The 21,226-nt window shown below is 42.2% G+C and overlaps 1 protein-coding gene and 1 long non-coding RNA gene across 2 annotated transcripts; both read right to left on the bottom strand.

Moving 5' to 3' along the window:
• Positions 1-327: 327 nt before the first annotated feature.
• Positions 328-8,820, bottom strand: LOC132251606 (uncharacterized). Its single transcript, XR_009463611.1, has 2 exons — positions 7,718-8,820; positions 328-7,172 (listed from the first exon to the last, which is right to left on the bottom strand). It is a non-coding gene; the product is annotated as an uncharacterized LOC132251606 (long non-coding RNA).
• Positions 8,821-12,672: 3,852 nt separating this feature from the next.
• Positions 12,673-20,626, bottom strand: TPBG (trophoblast glycoprotein). Its single transcript, XM_019496804.2, has one exon. It carries the CDS (start codon positions 20,318-20,320, stop codon positions 18,659-18,661), a length of 1,662 nt encoding a protein of 553 aa, XP_019352349.2. The 5' UTR covers positions 20,321-20,626; the 3' UTR covers positions 12,673-18,658.
• Between the last annotated feature and the right edge of the window lie 600 nt (positions 20,627-21,226).

The following is a 21,226-nucleotide window of genomic DNA, read 5'->3' as shown; positions in this document are numbered from 1 at the left end:
TTACATGCAAGTGAAAAACTACTCTTGCAAATAAAAACCCAGCTGCTGGAGTATCATCTTCAAAGTGCATGGCAAATGTTAGCCTATCAAAAAATAAAGTTAAATCAGACCAATAAAAAAGAAATCAAGCATTATCATGTGAGCTACACTTATGAAGTGACACCTTCATATAGCCTCTACAAATGAAATGGCATATTAGCTTCATTTTCATAAAAAGGAAGAACTTGAGAAGCATATAAAAATTATCATGAATAATTAACATTGAGCTTGAAGCAGTTATCTAGCTAAGCACTGGCATTTCTCACTGGCACATCTGGTAATACTCACAGAATTAGGTTTTTCAATAAATGGCTTCCCCAAGATAAATCGCACTTGTGGCTGTTGTCAATCACTTTACCAGCTCAAACAAGATTTTTATAGAACTTCAAAGATGAAAACAGAAGTTATTAATATGCACTGGGAATTCTGCTATGATAGTTCACATACCAATAAAGTGTACAAGGTTTATGGGAATGCTGTCAAAATCCTCCATTTGAGAGGTGACATCAAAGTCCATACTATGACAACTATATGATTTGGCAGTTCAGTGGAACCCTTTTGAGACCCAGATCCTCTGCACAGAGGCCAAGGACAATAAATCACTCTGTACAGGGGTTCTCTCAAGGGCTCAGACATGTCCCTAGATAACAACATGCCAACAAAGCATTTTTGTAGCCACCAATACACTCTGCTTTGCTTACCCCCTAGGGTGTGAGGAGTTGGCTGATGGAGCTACATACCAACTGAGTGAAATTCTTTGGCCCGTTAAATACAGGTCAGGTTTAGATTAATATAACGATCTCTTTTGGCCACAACTGAATGTGCCCCAGCCCTACCTCCCACACTCTCCTCTGTACAGTTCTATCTGAAGGCCTTAGGACCCAACTTTGCTGCACTGTAAGGGTTTAGCCTTCCTGTACCAAGTCCAACCATTTTCCCACCATTCTCCAATGTTCAGCAGAAACCTATTTAGCTACAAAGGGGCTGAACTGGGAGCAGGAATTTGGGATTACAGGAGGAGCTTTTCAGAAGACAGCTTTAAGTAGAGGGTCACAATACTTTGGGTTGTAATTTACATAATACAATGCAGTAAATTAAAATTCTACTTCACTTTAAATGAAGTTAAAGTGTAAATGGTGTCCATTCTGTATAGCATCCAAAAACCCAGCAACACAGGTTACACATCATTCTCAGGCTCTTGTTTGCCCAGCTATAGGAGAAAGAAGAATCTGGTGATGGGTGAATCTTCCCATATATTATCTTCACCTCTTTCCAGTCCAGAAGGCAAATAAGCATGGAAATATAATTCTTGCCCTCTCAGCCAAAACATTCTGTATTCCACTATTTCATAGGTATATAAAGAAAATGAGTGAAACTGTGAATTCTACTTATTTGCTAATTCGATGAGCTAAGAACACCATTGTGATTGGATTTTTCATGATGGTTAGCTGCAGTTCACAGTGATTGGGGCCCATAGGTAATACACCATAAATGTCTAATAATTTGACTTGTTACAGTATGCTTATCTTGTTTTTAAAATATATTATACTCAGAAAGAAGTAAAAGTGAGGCCTAGTAACCCATTGCATAAAACATTTTTTGGAGCCAGAAGAATGACATAATGTGGTTATGTTTTCTCAAACTGACCAATTTGCTCTCATGCTTTTCAGATAGGAAAGTAAATTAATCATTTGATCTCCCCAATCTTTCTCCTGCCTTCTCCACAAATAAAAAGTATTGTTGCTTCTGAATTATGGCAAATGGAAAGTATTCCATTCTTGTTGAAAAAATTAAGCTGTTGTCTACTTTGGAAGAAACATCCTCATGTTTTCTTTATATGTGGCTGTGCAATTTAAAAAATCTTATTATTTTTATTTTCTGTCAGGATTTGGCTACAATTGCTTTTAAAGATAACTTAGTACATTTCTTTTGTTTTGATCCACAGGGCACAACTTGTTTTGTTTGCCTAGCATATGTACATTTGGCTCAGCAGGATCATGTACTTCAAGCATTACATTACTTATTTAAGGCTCAACTCTGCCTTTGGGTGCTTATGTACAACTTTCACTGAAGTGTATTACAGTTCTGTGCACAGAATTAGGCTTTGGGAGTTTAAATTCTATAGGGAAGTGCAAAGTGGTTCTTTGAAAAATAGGTTAAGCAGCTGAACAGACACATACCTACTTGGATAAAAAGCCTATTTAAGATAAATTTAGCACAAACATAACACATTTGGACAGTATAAAGAAAATATATTAAATCAAAGAATAACGTGTTTTATGTTACTTTAATGCAACTCTGAAACCAAAATTTCTATAGCTTCTAATGGGCCCAGATAGTTCCTCTGAAATGTGTATACAGAGGGGAGACAGCTGTTCAGGCGAGTCCTTCGCATTAATTTGAAGAGTTTAGTTGTCTCCATGCCATCTTCTCCCACCCTCAATCTCCTCACTGTTTTGAGGGTTCATTGAGAATACAGATTCAGTGCCTGACCAACACAGAATATGCATTCTTAATGAAACCTCATGTAGATATGGACTCACTAAGCCAGGAAGATTACAGTCCTCAGTAGTGGCAAGAATTCTTGTGGGTAATATTTTTTTACTAATTGCATGGTTGGGATAGACACAGACGAGCTTTCAGGTATCACAACACCCTTCAGGTTTCTGGGACAGAAATAGATGCAGCAGAACTGAATAGCAGATGAAACAAAGGCTTGTGCAATATTTTTGTAGAGCTCCTCCTAATACATGCATTCAATCACATTTTCATCCTTTAAAATGATTTTTACTTAATGAGATTCAATGGTATGTATGACTTGCATATTACAAAAAAAAAAAAGGCTTGTTTTTTGCGAGGTGCTCCAGAATGAGGAAGTAATTTGCCAAACATGTCTGGCAATTATTACTTGCTCTCTTTAAAAAAGATCCTGAGGTTGTTTCACAATCTGTCATTAAAAATCTTTTTTTTTTTCCTTTAATGGAGTTGTATTAAAACTGAGCACTGCAGGCCCACAAAATGTAGTGTATGTGACACTTAGTGCTCATTCATAATGCTCAGCTACTTTAGGGATGTTATGCAGTTCATGGTTGTAGTCAAGGTGTACTCTTATTCTATTAGGGTTCTGAATATAAAAGGAATACACTATGTAAAGTTTCCGAGAAATATTATTTATTTATTTCTGATGCAGGGATACCTGGGAGCCCTGATCATAAAACAAAACTCCATTGTGTTAAGTGCTGCACAGACACAGAAGAAAGGCAGTGCCTTGCTCCAAGAGCTTACAAAACAAGATGAGACCAACCTTCCAAAAATCTTAATTCATGTATTCAGAATGCCTTCCTTCTCCTATTTATCAAATCAGCATTACTTTTAAATCATGAAGCTGAGCTCCTATTGACCATGGGTATCTCATTAATCAAAATCCACAAATAGCTCACATCAGTATTCACTAGCCTGAATGATTCCATGGATGAAGCCTAAACTTTATTGACATACAAAGTCTTTCCCTTCTCCCCCTTTTCTATGTCACCAAAAATCTGATATCCTCATGAATCCCTTGTTAAAATTAAGCCATCAAATGAAAAGACTATTTTCTTGAAATTGGTGATGCGCCACCTCTCTCTGAACACTTTTAAATCATCCTTGCCAAGAATGGTTTATATCTGGGGTCATAAACATGCTTCTGATGATTGCCTTTTCATAGTTAGAATGGCCCAATTCACACAGTGATCAGGTCCTTTCAGGATTCTCTGTTAAATATACTGTAGGGACTTCAGTCTTCATGCATACTGTGGTTAGTTTGCAGGCACAAAACAGCTGCAAAGCCAGCATAACAAACCATAGGAAGGATCAGCCTCGGTGCAAGAAAATCTCTACAGTGTCCTAGAAGCAGCTCCTTGGAATACCTCAATGACTCTTTGGGACTACAGGGTGCTGGAATACTTTAGTGATTCAGTCAGATTTAACTAGCTTGTGGAAGGGTACTAGCCCCACACTTAGCTGGCCCAAGATAATGGAACTCAATAGTGACTGAAAGCCACCACCATACACAAGGACCCCTTTCCAGCAGTATATGATAACAGGGACCAAGGTTTAAATTCTCCCCTTTTGAAATTATGGAAGGACGATACTGTACCTGAACAAATAACTAGCTATATGGATAGTATTGCTCAAAGTATAAGTATTTCTAGCATGTTTATCTCTTTGTTAATTACAAGATTGTTTTGTCTCTCTGCTTGGTAACAAATATAATGGTCTTTGTTTCTGTGATGCACAAATAGCTTCTCAGTCCTCCACTCTTATTTTCTGAAACACGTATATTAGTGGAGATGCTTTGTCAAAGTGAGGGGAAAAAATTCTCAAAATACTGACACTGTCTTACTGTTGAAAACACAATGAAGTGGAGGCAGGGGAGTGTTTTATGGTAAAAGTATCCATCCAGGATAGGTTTTCATTTAAACGCTTTAGAATGTACAACTTGTAAAACATGACTTAACTGGGTAATTTTAGCACCTATTATCCTATAATATCATTCCTTCTTTCAAATGATAAACAGTAGTACAATAAATACTTAACAATATACTAATTGCCTCGTTATTTCCTTATCTAAGATGGATGTACCAGAGCATATGTTGTTTTAATATAAGAGAAAAATCTTGCTGTGAAAAATCTCTTATAAAAGCTTGAGTAAGAGACAAATCTTAGCCCTAATTTCTAAGTATAGTGGCCATGTCCAACCCTTAACACATGGCAGGGAGGGGCCTTTGGGTGTATGTGTGTATATGTTTTTTGTCTCCTGAAGCTAAAGTCTGTGCTGTGTGAAATGGGATTATGGAGAAAAAAGAAGAGAGTTTTATGTTTTTAACCTTTCAGTTGTAATGGCAGCCAAAGCAGTGCATCTGAAAGCCAAACCTTCATTCTTCATGCTCTAAAACTGCACTGAAAGGCTCAGATCATCACTATTTCAAGATCTGCACATGGAAAGGGGGACACTACCACATGGAAAATGGGTTTGATCCACCATGGATCTCTAGATGCTCTGTAGATCTTGTGAAGGTGGATGTAACTCATATGCTGAAGCAAACATAAGTTATCCTAGGACAGTGCTGTCTTCACCATTGGGCCCCTCCTGCAGGTATCCCACATGCATATCCTGTCATCATGGCTTTAGAAGTTTACAACAAATATCCTGAAGCTTCCAGCAGACTTTACTGTACTTCTAAATATGTGCACAGTTTATTTCCTCTTGTTTTGCAAAAGGATACAAGGCTATCTTTGAAAGCTAATGTATATTTTTGAAAGACCAGTGTCTAACAGGAGAAATAGCTAAACTGCAGAAGACAGTCAGTACCTTAAATGAAACTGTCTAGTCCTTTTTTCTGTAGGGCTGGAGGAGCACTTTTATAGAGGAAAGAATGCTTTCTTGCTGGGGGATGACAAAGCGTATGGGATGAAATCTTATTTGGAGCTAAGGACTAAGTCCTCTCCAACCTTTTTTGACCTTGCTTCTCTAACAAACACAAAACAACGTGGGAAGACAGCATAAAAACATCCAAAAAACATTCAATTGCATGCTTCTTCCCCTGGGGAGAGGATGAGAGGACAAACATGACAGACATGGGTCACATCACTTAATACTCTATTGGAAAGCATTCAGACACAACGGTGATGACTACAAGATAAAAAGAAAACTATACAGAACAGAACAGGTAAAGAAGTCTGGTATTCACTGTTAAGTATATTAAATATTTGGTGCATTGCTGTGGTTCAAGCAAAATGAAACACCAGAGAATAAACTCAATAGACTGAATTTTTTTGTAAGAAATTGCATCCTTGTTGAACTTGAATTCTTAGACTTTCACTTAATTCTCCGGTGAGTGCAAAAAGAATTGCAATTGCCTAGATTTTTAGCCCTGTCCCATTTGGTACATAACCACTTTGATGTGATAAAGACCTTCTTGTACACTATAAAGGACAAATTCTCTATAAATCTCTGTTTACAATCTTAAAAAGGAAACTGGAGGATATATATTCGCATGTTTGGAATTTTTAATTTCATCAATAAAGTCTGTAGTTACTAGGATGGTTTTCTGTGGGAGACAGTCCAGATTTTATTGTCTCTTAATTCAAGTTACTCTTGTCCATCTTCACTCTCTCAAAGAACAACAAAAACACACAAGTCTGGGCACTTCTACAATATAGATATTGATTTTGCCTTAAATATGTTGTACCATTGCAGATACTATACATAACTATGTGAAGGGATAGTAACTGTTACCTCTTAGGACATTTTGTAGATTTTCTTGCAGGGATTTAATATTCAAATAATGGCTGAGTTTGTGCCTGAGGTTAAGATAATGATTCTGGCTGAGTAGAAGTATCAGAATCATCCAGTCTAAGTTTGTGTCCTACAAGGTTGTGATTTAAAAAAAAATAGGTCAAGTCAGTGAATGGTACTTCAACTCATTTTTCAAATCCTATTGTATGAGATATATGCTGTCCTCATGATTTGTGATCTTAAAAATTGCTAAAACTACAAAATTCTGAAGAGCTTTATTCAGAACAACAGTAACCCCTACTGGATTGTGACTGTCTCCCTGGAAACTTAGGAAAGAAAACATCTTGTACTGCTTTGTGGGAAAGGCATAATCTTCATAACTATTATGCAGAGCCAGTCATCCCTCTGTTTGCAATAAATTTCTATGTCATCATTTGCTGGGCTAAATTGGAAACCCTGCTGAATTTACACTCATGCTCACTGAAAGACATCTGTTCCTTGTAAATTCTAATTTAGAGTAATGATGTAACAACATTGTTTTTATTTACAGATAAATTATGCCAGTCATTTTTCTTCACAGTTAATACTTAAGCACTGTAGATTATTTTCTGGAAATATTCAGCTATGAATGTCCTTACATAAAAGTAATATAATAGAATTATCCCAAGATATCAAAAGTGTGCCCCAAACAAATACAAATGCTCTACAGATAGTCTAGATATACCAAGCTGAATGCGGTTGGGAAAAGAGGAGAAATAATGGTATTTTGTGTAAGTTCAAAACACGAGAACTGTTAAGTAGCCATCTTACTTAAAAGCAAACTCCAGAAGTACAAAGTTCGATTTCTCCACCTCTACACAAAAAAAGAAAAGAAAAGTATTTCAATACTGCACTCTATTACAATCCTTTATTATCTCAATTCTTTGCTTGTGTGCACATGCACACTGGTTCCTTAGTTTTCTCAGCCATTGTACTTTTTCAGTAGTTCTGGTTTGTGCTGGGCTTATGTTTCCCTAAATCCCTTCTACTCTTTTTTTCTCAGTAGATAAGAAATGCCTGCTACAGCTACTCAAATCCTTTCTTGTTAGTGGAAGTCCACTTTCAACATGGTCTATATGGCCCTTCTAGTGGTTTACTTATGCAGCAGGACTTACACTTAGTACAACTGGACACCACTGACACTGGAAAATGCCTAACTCTAGTTGCCATTCACAACCCCGATCCCCCCCCTGGAGGTAGGAACAGGCACTTTTCTCTCAAAACATTGCTAAAGAAGAAGTACTTTGACTGAGGCATTTTAATTAAGTCTTATCTTGAGGTAAGGTCAAGTATCATTTTTGCAATGAAAAGAAAAATTTGAAGACTAACTCCAGCTTCAGGGAAGAAAGTTGTGTTTACCAAATTGCTTTCTCAGACCAAAGCCTTCCACTCCCACAATCTGAGATCTGGTTCCAAAAGTCCCACTGTCCTATCTCCCATGTTTCTGGTATGCCTGAAAACTGAGAAAAAGGTGCAGACATGAAAACAGGAAATGCCAAAGAGAAACCCTAAAAGTCTAACAGCAGACTCAACCATCTTAAATAATTTGGTTAATAATAAGCAGGTAATAGTATTTTATTTTCTGTATTGCTGCTTTCATACAAAGTGCATCCTTGATTGCCTAATTATATAAAGCGGTTAACCTAAAGATGGTGAGAAATGTGAGGGGATAAAAGAACATTAAGAAAATAGAAGATAAGCAGAGCAAGAACTGCAGGAAGCATGTTTCATCTGGCAGAAGTTATGGGAAAAGCTCAATTTTCAGGAGGGAACAAAAGAGGGAGTGGAGAAGTGAGTCTCTCTCTAAGACTTTCAGACACAAAGATTTGCAATACTGTCTCCAGACATGGACTATCAGTTTTCCCACACCGAGACAGAGACACTAAGGGCTTGAACTTTAGGGGTGTTAGCAAAGACTGTGGAAAGTGATTAGTGTCATATTTGGGTGCTTAGCTTAAGACCTCTTAAAGAAGATGAATTATATAAGGTGAATGTTCAGGAGTTTTAGAGAGTCAAGCCTCTTTAAAAGTTTGGCACCTGGTAGTCACTTTTGAAATTCTTGGCCACTGAACACCAGCAACTCCTTGTGACTTTAGAACAGCTATGGGTATTCAGGAGGTCCAGGACAGAAAGCTTAAGGGTGTTGTGACATCTTATCTTTGCCATATTTTATGTCTCTTAAGATGGGAGTGTCTGCTGGTTATGGCAGGGTAAGATGAGCCAAGTGGGCTCTATGCGTCTCAGGGAGAATCCTCTTCAGGTGAGGATTATTTTTTAGCTTGTCTTCCGTAGTACATGTTGTAGTAAATTAGACTGGTTCACAAAACCAGTTTGAGTTGGAAGCAATCCTCCAGAATCCCAGGATGCACTGCTCCCAGCTCCACCCTCACCTGCATGATCCATCCTCCAGAACATAACTGTTTTGGACTGACAGCCCGCAGCTGGGGGAGCCCCAAAGTAAAAATTTCCCCCCACCCCTTTCCCTCTGCACTCCGAGGCACATCCTCTCCCATGCCTGCCCCTCCTCCTTCATTCTCATTTCTGGCTCACATTTATCCTCCCCTCCCCATGTCCTCCAGGGCTCTTTCACAGCTCCCAACTCCCCGCCCAGCTGCAGCTGCCATCCCTGTCCTGGAAACAAGGGAAGCTCCTGTACCACTCCAGGGCTGAAGTGTGGCTAGCTTCAGCCCAGAGAGCAGTGGCGGTGGTGGTAGATGGGCAGATTCTCCCTCCCTGCCTGCTTCCTGCTGGTGGGAAACAATCAGAGACTGGGGTCAGCCCAGGAGAATGGCAGCAGCAGGTGGGTTCACCCACCCTGTATGCTTCCCCCCAAGGTGTTTTCTACCAGCTGGGAAGCAGGTAGGGAGGGAGAACCCACCTACCCACTGCCACTCTCTGGGCTGAGCCCAGTGTCCACACAGCCCCTGGAGCTGGACAGGAGTTTCCCATCCCTGCAACAATGTCTGCAGCTGCAGGTGAGCAGGGAACTGTGATCTAGGGAAAAGCCCCATGTGGTGGCAGGGAGTAAGCCCTGGAAGCTAGGAAGGGAAATGTGGGGAGGGGTTGGGGAATGAGCTGTGAGAGCTGCGGAGGGTAAGATACAGGCAGAGCATAGGTGATGCATGCCTCCTGTGGCTGGGGGGACATGATGACCGCCTGCAGGCAGCGATGTGGGCATCGGTAGAAAGGGCGGGCTGAGTGGGGACCAATCACAACTGGCTGCGGTGATGTCAGTGGTGGGGTCCCCCCGCAGCCAAATGCTGAGCCTGGAAGTGCCGGCAGCATGCCTGGAAGTACCAGTGGCACTTCTCGGGGGGGAGGAGGGGGACACCAGCGCTCTGCCTGCTCCCCCTGCCCATTGCCTAAGCTGAGAGTGCTCACTCTCAGGGGGGGCACCTGCGCTCTCAGGGGGTGCACCCCCTACGCGTCGCCTATGAGGCAGGGGGAGCTTGGCAGCTCCTAGCCACGCTCCTGCTTGCTCTTGCTCTAGCAGCAAGTCCAAGCAGTGCAAGTCACAGAAGGAATTAACCCTTAATGTGTGACTGCTAAGAAAACATAATTTTAATGCAACTTAGCTTTAGCGCATCCTAATCATAAAGCGTAACAAGACCCTACGTACTGCCTGAAGCTGGCACCTGAAATCCACAGAGAGACTTATGTTCTTAAGAACATACTGGGCCAGGAAGTCCAGGTGAGGGTGATCCCCTGCCCTCCATTAATGCTGACTTCGTGAAGGAACATCTTGAGAAGCTGGATACCTTCAAGTCAGCCGGCCCTGACAATCTTCACCCCAGGGTACTCAAGGAGCTGGCAAGCATCATAGCCCAGCCTCTAGCGCGGATCTTTGAAAACTCTTGGCGCTCTGCTGTAGTGCCTGAAGACTGGAAGAAGGCCAATGTGGTGCCTATCTTCAAGAAAGGGAGGAAAGTGGATCCGGCTAACTATAGGCCCATCAGCCTGACTTCTATCCCAGGGAAGATCTTCGAAAAGTTTATTAAGGAGGCCATCCTTAATGGACTGGCCGACGCCAACATCTTAAGGGATAGCCAGCACGGGTTTGTTGCAGGTAGGTCTTGCTTGACCAATCTCATTTCCTTCTATGACCAGGTGACCTATCACCTGGACAAGGGAGATGAGATTGATGTCATATATCTTGACTTCAAAAAAGCCTTCGATCTGGTGTCCCATGATCGTCTCTTGGAGAAACAGGCCAATTGTCGCCTTGGGTCCTCCACGATCCACTGGCTGGAAAATTGGCTCCGGGGTCAGACCCAGAGGGTAGTAATTGATGGAAGTCACTCATCGCGGTGTCCTGTGACCAGTGGGGTCCCCCAAGGCTCTGTCCTTGGACCCATACTGTTCAACATCTTCATTAATGATGTGGACACTGGAGTCAGAAGCGGACTGGCCAAATTCGCCGATGACACCAAACTTTGGGGCAAAGCATCCACACCAGAAGACAGGCGGGTGATCCAGGCTGACCTGGACAGGCTCAGCAAGTGGGCGGATGAGAATCTGATGGTGTTCAACGCTGATAAATGCAAGGTTCTCCACCTTGGGAAAAAAAACCCGCAGCATCCTTATAGGCTCGGCAGTGCTATGTTGGCTAGCACTATTCAAGAAAGAGACTTGGGGGTCATCATTGACCACAAGATGAACATGAGCCTGCAATGCGATGCTGCGGCTAGTAAAGCGACCAAAACGCTGGCTTGCATCCATAGATGCTTCTCAAGCAAATCCCAGGACGTCATTCTCCCCCTGTACTCGGCCTTAGTGAGGCCGCAGCTGGAGTACTGCGTCCAGTTTTGGGCTCCACAATTCAAAAAGGATGTGGAGAAGCTTGAGAGAGTCCAGAGAAGAGCCACGCGCATGATCAGAGGTCAGGGAAGCAGACCCTACGATGACAGGCTGAGAGCCCTGGGGCTCTTTAGCCTGGAAAAGCGCAGGCTCAGGGGTGATCTGATGGCCACCTACAAGTTTATCAGGGGTGACCACCAGTATCTGGGGGAACGTTTGTTCACCAGAGCGCCCCAAGGGATGATGAGGTCGAATGGTCACAAACTACTACAAGATCGTTTCAGGCTGGACATAAGGAAGAATTTCTTTACTGTCCGAGCCCCCAAGGTCTGGAACAGCCTGCCACCGGAGGTGTTTCAAGCGCCTTCATTGAACACCTTCAAGATGAAACTGGATGCTTATCTTGCTGGGATCCTATGACCCCAGCTGACTTCCTGCCCTTTACGCGGGGGGCTGGACTCGATGATCTTCCGAGGTCCCTTCCAGCCCTAATGTCTATGAAATCTATGAAAGAACAGGATCCAAGGAAGCGTACATGCTAGGTCAGCGGCTGCATAATCTAGTCAATAGGAAATGTCAAGATGGGTGAGTTTTCAGGACCTGGATGTCTTTCTGAGGTGTAGAGACCAACCTGTTTCCAATTAGGATTCACAGTCATGAACTGTCTCCTGGAGTTATGCACCTATACCAGTCCTTTCCCCATTCTTTGTTCTTGGTTGTTACTTAAAGCTGCCTTAAGCTGCTCAGTTTCAAGTGCCCCAAAATTACATCAGCACGGGCAGTTGTTTACTACCTTGCTATTTTTTTGTTGCTTTGCTCAGTTTGATTGGCTAATTCTTAATTTCACTAATAGTAAATTAAACTATTTTATTATACTAATAGCAGTGGTGCTCAATCTTTTTGGCCCACGGTGCTAGGTCTGGTCACAGGCCAGATCCGGTCTGTGGGCCTGATCCAGCACACAGTGTTGGCCAAGCCAGGCTTGATGCTGTGTGGGATCAGCCCGCTAGGCTGTTAGCTAATTCCAGTTAATTGACCATAACCCATGTTTAAAAACTCTAAAAATCTAATAGATTTAAAGTTAAACATGTCTGTTTAGTGGCAGCCAAGAATGTGAAAAAACAATAAAAAAGTGAAGTCCAGGCAAAGACCAACAATATATTTGGGTATATATTTGTGACAATTTATTTTAACAAAGACCAAAACAAAGACCTCAAACTTTTGCAAGGAAACACCAGCCTTTACTCTGAAAATCTACTTTGTCATGTTCAGACTGTTCCCGCAAAAAAGGATTTTTAAATGAAATAGTTTTCCTTAATACCATTTTTTTAGGAATAGGTAAGTCTGTTCAAGTAACTCAGAAAAGCTCTTTCTTTAATAGTTTGTCATAATAAAGGAGCAAACACTACACATCACCATGATTCATTCATATAGTGGCAAACTTTAAAATACAGATTTTTGATCTAATAAGTAAAAACCTAAAAATCCATTTTAAATAATGTTAAAATTGACTCAACTTGAAAAAGTAAGTAGTAAATTTATTCAAAGTTAGAAATATAAAACTATCAAATTACATTCAAAACAAGAGGAATTATGAGGATACAGCCAGTACATCACTTACTTAATTTAATTTTAAAATGCATTTATTCATTCTATGTAGAAATTGCTTTTATCAACAGTTGTTAATGTAAATTTGCACCACAGTAACCAATATGTACTGTAAAGAAAAAATACTTTTGTCTTTAAAACCACACTGTAACATTGCCTAGGAAGATTTGAAGTACTTAAATCAAGAGAGCAAGCACACATCTATTTGCAATCTGATGGACAAGTTATTTTGGCTTTGTTATTTTGGCTTTGCTGAAGAATTATTATAGCGTCAGTGCCCCAAATCTAATAACTTGACAAATCTCTTGCATGCATGAAACTCCGACAATAATCAAACATACTAGAGTAACTTTGTCAATCTTTTATCACAATATCTATTAAAATTCATTACTGTTTTTTAGATGCAAGACATTCCCTTCATACATAATTTTTAAAGAATGTACAAACTCAAAAATGCCACATTATTTCACTAGCATGCCATCATGCTGGGCCACACAAAAGAGAAAATGCTGTCCTGTGAATGCTTTGAAAACTGAAAATAATTACAAGTTTTAAAGTGTTAAAATATAAATGCATTTGTTAAAATAACACATATTTGTTTACTGGTTTCTCGTTTTATAATTTTGATTTAGGATTACATTGGAGATATAAGGCCTAATCTAAAGCTAAGTGTACCTAGCAAAGAGGTATTTGTTCACCGTGAAAATGTATGATCTTTCAGCAACATCAACGTTCTGGCAGAAGCCCCTAGTTTAGGTACTGCACTTACATGGGCAGTAGAGCTTATTTCTCTCAAGATGGGCAGATGTGTGAAAAGTGGGCACTATCCTGGTACAAAGTACAGATCTGCTAGTATGTATTGGTAAATTCATACTAAAAGCACTTTGCTAGTATGCTATAAAAAATATTCCTATGCCAGTAATGTGCTCCCATGAACATGTATAGATATAGTCTAAGTCTGACTAAAATTAATGCATGTCTTTGACTAATTCATGCTCATAATACTGTTAGAGACAGCAAGTTTGCTCTCTGATAATTGGAAAGACCTAGCACCTACAAGAGCACTGAAAACCCATTGGTATAAAAAAAAAAATCCATTTGTAAAGTATCACTTTACTTTTCAATGCTGTATACATTCATTAAAAAAAACTAGTTATGCCCCACCAAATATAACATTCGAAATGCCTGAATTAAAATATTACAGGAAGCGGCTCCATTTGTTTTGTACAATCACGTTGCTGAGTATTAGAAAAATAAATTATGTGTATATTTTTAAAGACTGTCCATAATATAAAAAAGTTACGGGATCTTTGACAAATACAAGTATTGATTGAGCCCATTATCAACTGTGTTCTGATCATAGTTGAGAAATTAAAAATAGGACATTCTTATGGTCTCTTTCATAGTTTTAAAAATAATTTTTCCTTTGAACCTCCCCTCACAGTATATAAAAATCATTTTGAAGCTTGAAACTGAAATATTTTCTTACCAAATGTTATTTTCTTCATCATATTCTCACAGAATGATTGAAGGTTGCTGATGAACACAGCTGCTGAAGAGAAAGAGAGAGAGTGTATGTCAAATTCTGGTCCTGTCAGCTCTGACAAGGGCCCCTTTAATGTTAAAACTTAAGGGCAAAAGAAAATGGTAAATCCCAAAATGCAGTTGCATTCAGTCTTTTATTTTTAATATATGGGATTTTCATGGCTTTTCTGCAAGGGTATTTAAGGGGAGACAGGAAGGGGAGAAAAATATACTAATCATTTAGATATGTAACAAATTCTCTGAAAAGATTTCTAATAGTTAGAAAAGTAGAGCTTTATCTTGCAGAGCAATGAACTTCAATATGCTACTGCTGTGTCTACATCTTCAATGGAATCATTGTCCACCACTGTGTATTAGTTTGGGTAGGGGGCTTCATCTGGCTAGCTGCTTGGTATTAACAGCGCTTAAAAGTTGGACTGACTTAAAGGACAGATGTATAATATTCCCAATGGGGTTTCAGAAGTAGTGGTTTAGGTTTTATCTTGTGGAGTATATAAAACGTTATTCTACCTAGCAGATACCAGACTAGGAATAAAAAGATTTTGGGAATTTTCTGTCACTGAATTTGGGCAATAACAAACTACTCAAATTCACATTTGTTCATATTTATAAGAGTAATATTAAAAATCTTCTAATTCCATTCTGTTTTTTCCTTTTAAAGAAGAGTGGGCTTATTGTCATTGAACTATTTTCAGGACCTTGGTAAGCTGGTCATTCTTCTCTGAAGCTTTGTCCCTGCTTTAATGTAGATGCTATTTCCTATGAAACATGAATGTCAACTAGCTGATTTTGAACTTTCAGTTATATATATGTATGTATGTATGTTTATACACACACACACATATATATACATACACATATACACAAGACACCTTATAGTTTTACATGCTGTCGCACTTGTTGTCAAATGTTAAATTAATAAAACAGCCCCACCACTATTTAAAATGTCTTTGGAAGTAGTAATCAAATAACACCTCTGGTGTCAAAACAGGATAAGTAAGGGGAAGGGCAGGAACACACTTCAGATAACCCTGTTATTCTGAAGTATTTTAAATACATACTTTTTAAAAATTCTGATGCAGTTTTATAACTCTCTTTCTAATATCTGTTGTGGCCACTGAAATACTTCATAGCAGGAAAAGAAGACAATTTCCAACCACCACAGAAGTGGAATTTAGTGATCAAATTCATCCACAAAATACCAAAATGTTCATTGTGAGCCAAAAAAAATGTAGGCATATTGGCTAAACACAATACTGCAACAGGTCAGTGGTCATATGCAGAAAATGCACATGAAAGCAAATGATGAAACACATTTTTACTGTTGGTATCACCAATGTTTTAATATAATTCTACTACAACAACTTTCAGTTGTATAAAAATGCTGTACAGCACTGATATTTGCCCACTGACAAACACTGATGTGCTAAAGTCTTTAGATATGTATTGTGACTAAAATGGTCAGGTATCTACCTACCTGTGAGTAATTTTATACACAGATAGTAGTGTCACATGAATTAGCTAGATATGTCTGACTGATGTTTCACAGTATGAATTTTTAACTTATGTTTTAGTGAAGACTAAGCATTCCAGGAGACAGCTTGGCATGCACATACTTTAGACGATAGCTACTGCTATCACTGTTAGTACAGTTAATTAATAGTAACAGATATATTGTAGGAGTGTTGACCAGCCAAAGTTCAGAACGGATTGCTGTTAGCCGTAAGCATATGAAGTTGACAATCCCTAATAAGAGCCATGTTAGTTTGAATGCAGACAGAAGTCAGGCTGTATATGCACCTTTACAAACTAAGACATAATCGAGACAGCACAAGAACTTGCATTCACAACAGCTTGTGATTTCTCTCTATATATGGAATTTAGTCTATAAAGTTGCATATCTACCAAGTTTTAAATTCTGGTATAACAATTATCATGTAACTAATATAAATTGTACACAATTTTTTCTATTTACAAAGTACTCATGGGCTTTAAAGATTTTGGCGCTGTTTCATGGTAAGTTATTCATATAGTAACTGTACTGTTCTTAAAATATTTAAGTGACATTGGGCAAGTAATTTGTTATATATACATATACATTACTATACTGTAATCCTAATATAATTCATGAATATAAACTAGGAGGAGGAATAAAAGACATTAATCTTAAAACAGCTCACTACATTAGAACCTTGAATGTACCTCCTTTTCCATAACTCCTGAAATTAAATGTACAGATGTATATTTGAAATAAAAAAAGAAATCACTGATAGCTTTGAAATAAGGTATATTAACTAGCAAAAAGTTAGCCTTATCATAAAGTTTTTTTAAGAATGCCACAAACTATAGCTATACAATTTGCATTTAAAATAGACACAACTGTCAAATTAAGTTTAAGTTATTTTACCCACTATCTTAAGAACTGCTTTACAATCATGAACCCTGATGTGAAAGGCAGATATTAACAAAAATAATTATTTAGCTGTTAGAACAAGAAGTGCTAGGCTTATATATTTTATAATATGTTTACTACCATTTCAGATAACAAAATAAGAGTTGAAGTATACTACCAAAGGGCTAAAATATGAAGGCAGTTATCAAAGTTTGTGAACAAATCTTTTCATTTAGAATCTACATGTTTATAAGAAAAGTTTGTTACTCATCACTACAGATGATTCAGCTGCAACCCCTCTAAAACATGTCATCAGTTTAAATACTAGATATTTTTATGAGTTTTCCTACGTTTTGGATTAATAGTTAAAAAATGGCATTCTCTCTGTCTCCGACTCTCTCTCTCACAGACACACACACACACACACACACACACACACACAGACAATCAAGCCTGAATATGTACACAAGACTTATTGAGGATCACCAATTAGTAATTTTTAAATTAACTTTAGCATTAAATAACATCTCGAACACTCAGAATAGAGACTTTTGCAATACTGCATGAGGGATGTAAATTATAAACATTTAGTTTACTGTGCCAAGTTCTGCCTTGATTTACACAGGTTCCTGAAACCCACACACTTCAGAATGTGACCACATTTGGTTTGCTGTAACCTATGAAAATACATATTTTTAAAGATAACAAAGTGTTGGTAAAACTTTTTATAGCTTTCGATCTCTCTAATCTCAATTTAAAAAGAAAAATATGGTGTGGGAATCTTCATGCAAACTTCACTGATCTGTAGTCTGATTGTAATACTAAGGAAAAATCTAGCATTTGCCCTGAGGGAGAGGGAGAATTATGTATTAGGTGAAATTGGATTCTCATCCTGTGTTTCACAAGTTGCCACATGAATAGGTAAGCCTAGAAAATAAGGGCCAGGTTCAAAAGGTTTTTAGGCAGTTAAATTCCACTGCGGAAAGGAGTTTAAATCCTGTTCCCACTGAGGAGGGTTAGGTGCCTAAATAGCTTTTGTGAATCTGGCCCTAAAACTTTAATCTGGACTCCTATCTCTCCAGCCTGTAAAACAGAAGCAAGATTCCCTTGAAATTGGATCGTACAGTTACTGCTCCTTGGAGAATATAATACTGTTCGCATTCTTAGATTTCTGTGCATTTTATTCAGAGTTTGACTATTAAACAGCAAACTTCAACACAGCCATAGTTCCTATAAGAAGGTTTATTGAATTTAACAGTTGAAACTGAGTATATGCAGTTTATATAAAAAAGCATTCTGTTTTCATGTAAACTGCAATCAAAAGTAACTTTACAAAATAGTCAGCGTCTTACTGAGGTTGTAAGTTTCCCCTAACATGTAAAACTATAAAGTATTTGTGCATGCTCACTATCTTATTTGCTTCTTTGTACAGAGGGATTTGTTAAAAGAAGCTTTGTTAAACCGGTAGATAGTCTATGGAATACGGGTTTTTGTTTCTTCACAATTAGGATACATAAGAACAAAACCAGTATTGATGAGTATAACATTTTTTTTTCCCAAAAAAGGCTGAGGCAGCTTTTGTTGAATGGTATCTGTATTGGTGCATTCTAAACACTCCGGTACGTTGGGAGCATCTGAAGAAAGAAAATCCTTTTTTCCTTTTTGATTTTGAACTTCTTTCCCCAAACAAGCATTGATAGCAAGTTCCAAAGTTAAGTAGGGGGAGAGGGAGTAGCAGCATATTTCTTATGTACAGCCCAACACCATGCACAATTGCTCAATATCTCAGGATAACAGAAAACAATAATGAACTTGACATCACATGGAGGCATATTCCCCGCATGGCACAAATAAGTCTGTCATTTCTCTGGGAGAGGGGGAGCAAGCATGGGGGTAAAGCTTAAGTCTACATTTCATGCATTGCTATTGTGCGTTGTCTTGCTTTTTCCACAGCTTCCTCAGACGTCTGAATTGGAGCTGAGGTTTGTCAACCTGGGGTCTGCATTGATCTCGTATCTGTAGTGATATCCCTCCATGTGATCCCTACACGCATCCCTGATATTGTGCATCCACTTTTTGATTCCTTTTCGGTTCAAATATAAAACCAGGAGAAAAATGGCTCCGATGAGGGCCAGGACTATCCCTAGGAAGACGTAAGAAGTCTGGAGCTGGGACTGGATGTCGACTGGCAGGGAGCAGTTCAGGTCCGAACTGCGGATCTTCACCAGCGGCTTGTCCAACAGGCCGTCGGGGTAGGAGCAGCTCAGTGAGCCCTTGCCCTCCACCTGGTTGCTCTCCTTGAGCCAGTTCACCATGTCCTCGATGTTACAGTCGCAGACCCAGGGGTTGTGGCTGAGGCCGATCCTCTGGAGCCTGGGCAGGCTGCGGAGCTGGGAAAGGGTGGCGTTCCTCAGGCGCATGAGGGAGTTGTCACTGAGGTTGAGACTCTCCAGCTGGCCCAAGCCCTGGAAGGACACGTTGTGCAGGCTCACCAGGGAGTTGTTGCGCAGGTCCAGGTGCTGCAGGCTGGGCAGGGCGGAGAAGATGCCCTCGGGCAGGGAGAGCAGCCCATTGTCGGCCAGGTCCAGGTGGGCCAGGCTGGGCAGCGCGCCCCCCTGCAGCAGGGCAGCCACAGCGCTGAGGTTGGCCAGGGCACCGGCGAGGCTGAGCTCCCGCAGGGCGCTGCTGGCGTTGCCGAAGGCCCGCGGGCTCACGAAGTCCAGCGGGTTGCTGCGGAGGTCCAGCTGCCACAGGCTGGGCAGGGGGGCCAGGGCGTCCGCCTCCACGGCCCGCAGCTCGCAGCTGCTCAGGCGGAGGTCGCGCAGCTCGGGCAGGGCCGGGAAGGCGGTGGCGGGCAGGCTGCCCAGGGGGTTGCCCGTCAGGGAGAGGCTGCGCGTGGAGGGCGGCAGGTCCCGGGGCACCTCCCGCAGCCCCCGGCCCGCGCACTGCACCGTCCGCGCCGCTTCTGAGCACTCGCAGGGCGGCGGGCAGCCCCCGGCCCTGGCCCTGGCCCCGGCCCAGCCCAGCGCCGCCTGCAGCCCCAGCAGCCCCAGCCACAGCGCGACGCCCCAACGCGGGCGGGCGGGCGCGGGGCTCCCGGGCGGCATCGCCGCCGGCTCCCGCGCTGCGCTCCCGGGGGCGACGGGCGCCAAGGGGCCTCCGGCGGTGCCCCCCGGGGCAGGGCTCGGGCGCAGCGGGACGGGACGGGACGGGACGGGACGGGACGGGCGCAGCGGCCCGAGCAACTTTCCTGCTGCCCCCGCGCCAACTTTCCCCGCGCTGCCCTGCCCCGGTACCTCCCCGCGCCAACTCCGCCGCCGGCCGGAGCGGACTGCGAGCAGCGCGGCCCGGCCCCGGCTCCGGCTCCGCAGCCCCCGCCCGCGCCGCGCCGCGCCGCGCCGCGCCTGGCCCGGCCCCCGCCGCCAGCACCAACCAGCGGCAGCGGCGGCCGGACGGGGGAGGAGATGGCGCTGGCGAAGCGGCGCCTCCTCCGCCCTCGCTGCGTCCTGGGGGCTCCTGCTCCACGCGGTGTCCTCCGAGGCCGGGGATGCCGGGCCGGGCCCCTGGCTCGCGGCGCAGGCGGCGGGCGGGGAGGAGCTGACCCCCCAGACCCCTTTCATACAGTCAGGCCCAGCCCCGTCCCGCGCAGCGACGGCACAAGCTGGGCCCCGGGGGCAAGGCAGCGAGCCCCCAGCGAGGGGAGCCCGAAGCCGGCCACCAGGGAGATTCCCCCCCACCTTGTCACCTGGGGGAGCTGGCAGATCTCAGCACATCCCCCCGCGGGTCGATACCTTCGCGCGCACATCGAGCCTGCCATCCCCCATCCCCCCAGCAAGCGGTGTCTAGGACGTGGGGCCACCGGGCGCAGCGCTTGCGAAGCCCGAGTCGGAGCCGAAGGAGTAAAGAGCAAACGCGAACAACATCCCTAGGCAAAGAAAACAGAGCTAGAGCGGATCTAGTGTCAAGCGGCCGCTCGCTCTCCTCTGGGAGGGGCGGGGGAGGCCCAAAGGGGGAAAAAAAGATTCTAAAAATAAGTTCTAGCCTCGCAAAATAAGATCACCTACATGACCGTCTGCCGCGCACACACGATGCAGCGCCTCGAGGGGGGCGGCAGGGAAGTGCTTTCCCCTGCGAACTGCTGGGGGGGGAAGTATCCATCAAACTGCGATTAGATGGAGACAGTCGCCCTATGTAGGCAGATGCCAACGTTTATGCTTGGAGGGGGGAGTTGTTAAGGCAATTTGTAGAAATAAAAATGATCCGAAGCGGCAGCAACTTTTTTTGGGGGGGTGGGGGGGGGGTCCTTGTGGAGGGCGAGGCAGATTGGCTATTACATCTTCCCGACGTGAATGAATGGAGCCACGGAAACACAATCACTTGATTTCACAGAGATGCCTAATGCAACATGCAATGCACCGTGAACAGTGAAGGACACATGCTACGGCAGTGAAGGATTTTGTCTGAAATAGATACATCAACTAACTCGTTTAGTTTCCTGCCTCTGGAAGTATTTTTGTTGCTGTGAA

This window comes from Alligator mississippiensis, chromosome 1 (genome assembly GCF_030867095.1).
Source record: "Alligator mississippiensis isolate rAllMis1 chromosome 1, rAllMis1, whole genome shotgun sequence".
NCBI classification, from domain to species: Eukaryota; Metazoa; Chordata; order Crocodylia; family Alligatoridae; genus Alligator; species Alligator mississippiensis.
This window is presented reverse-complemented; position numbering and strand designations above follow the sequence as displayed.

Excerpts from the sequence above, each read along its gene's own strand:
- TPBG (XM_019496804.2), bottom strand. The coding sequence starts at position 20,320 with ATGAAAGGGGTCTGGGGGGTCAGCTCCTCCCCGCCCGCCGCCTGCGCC.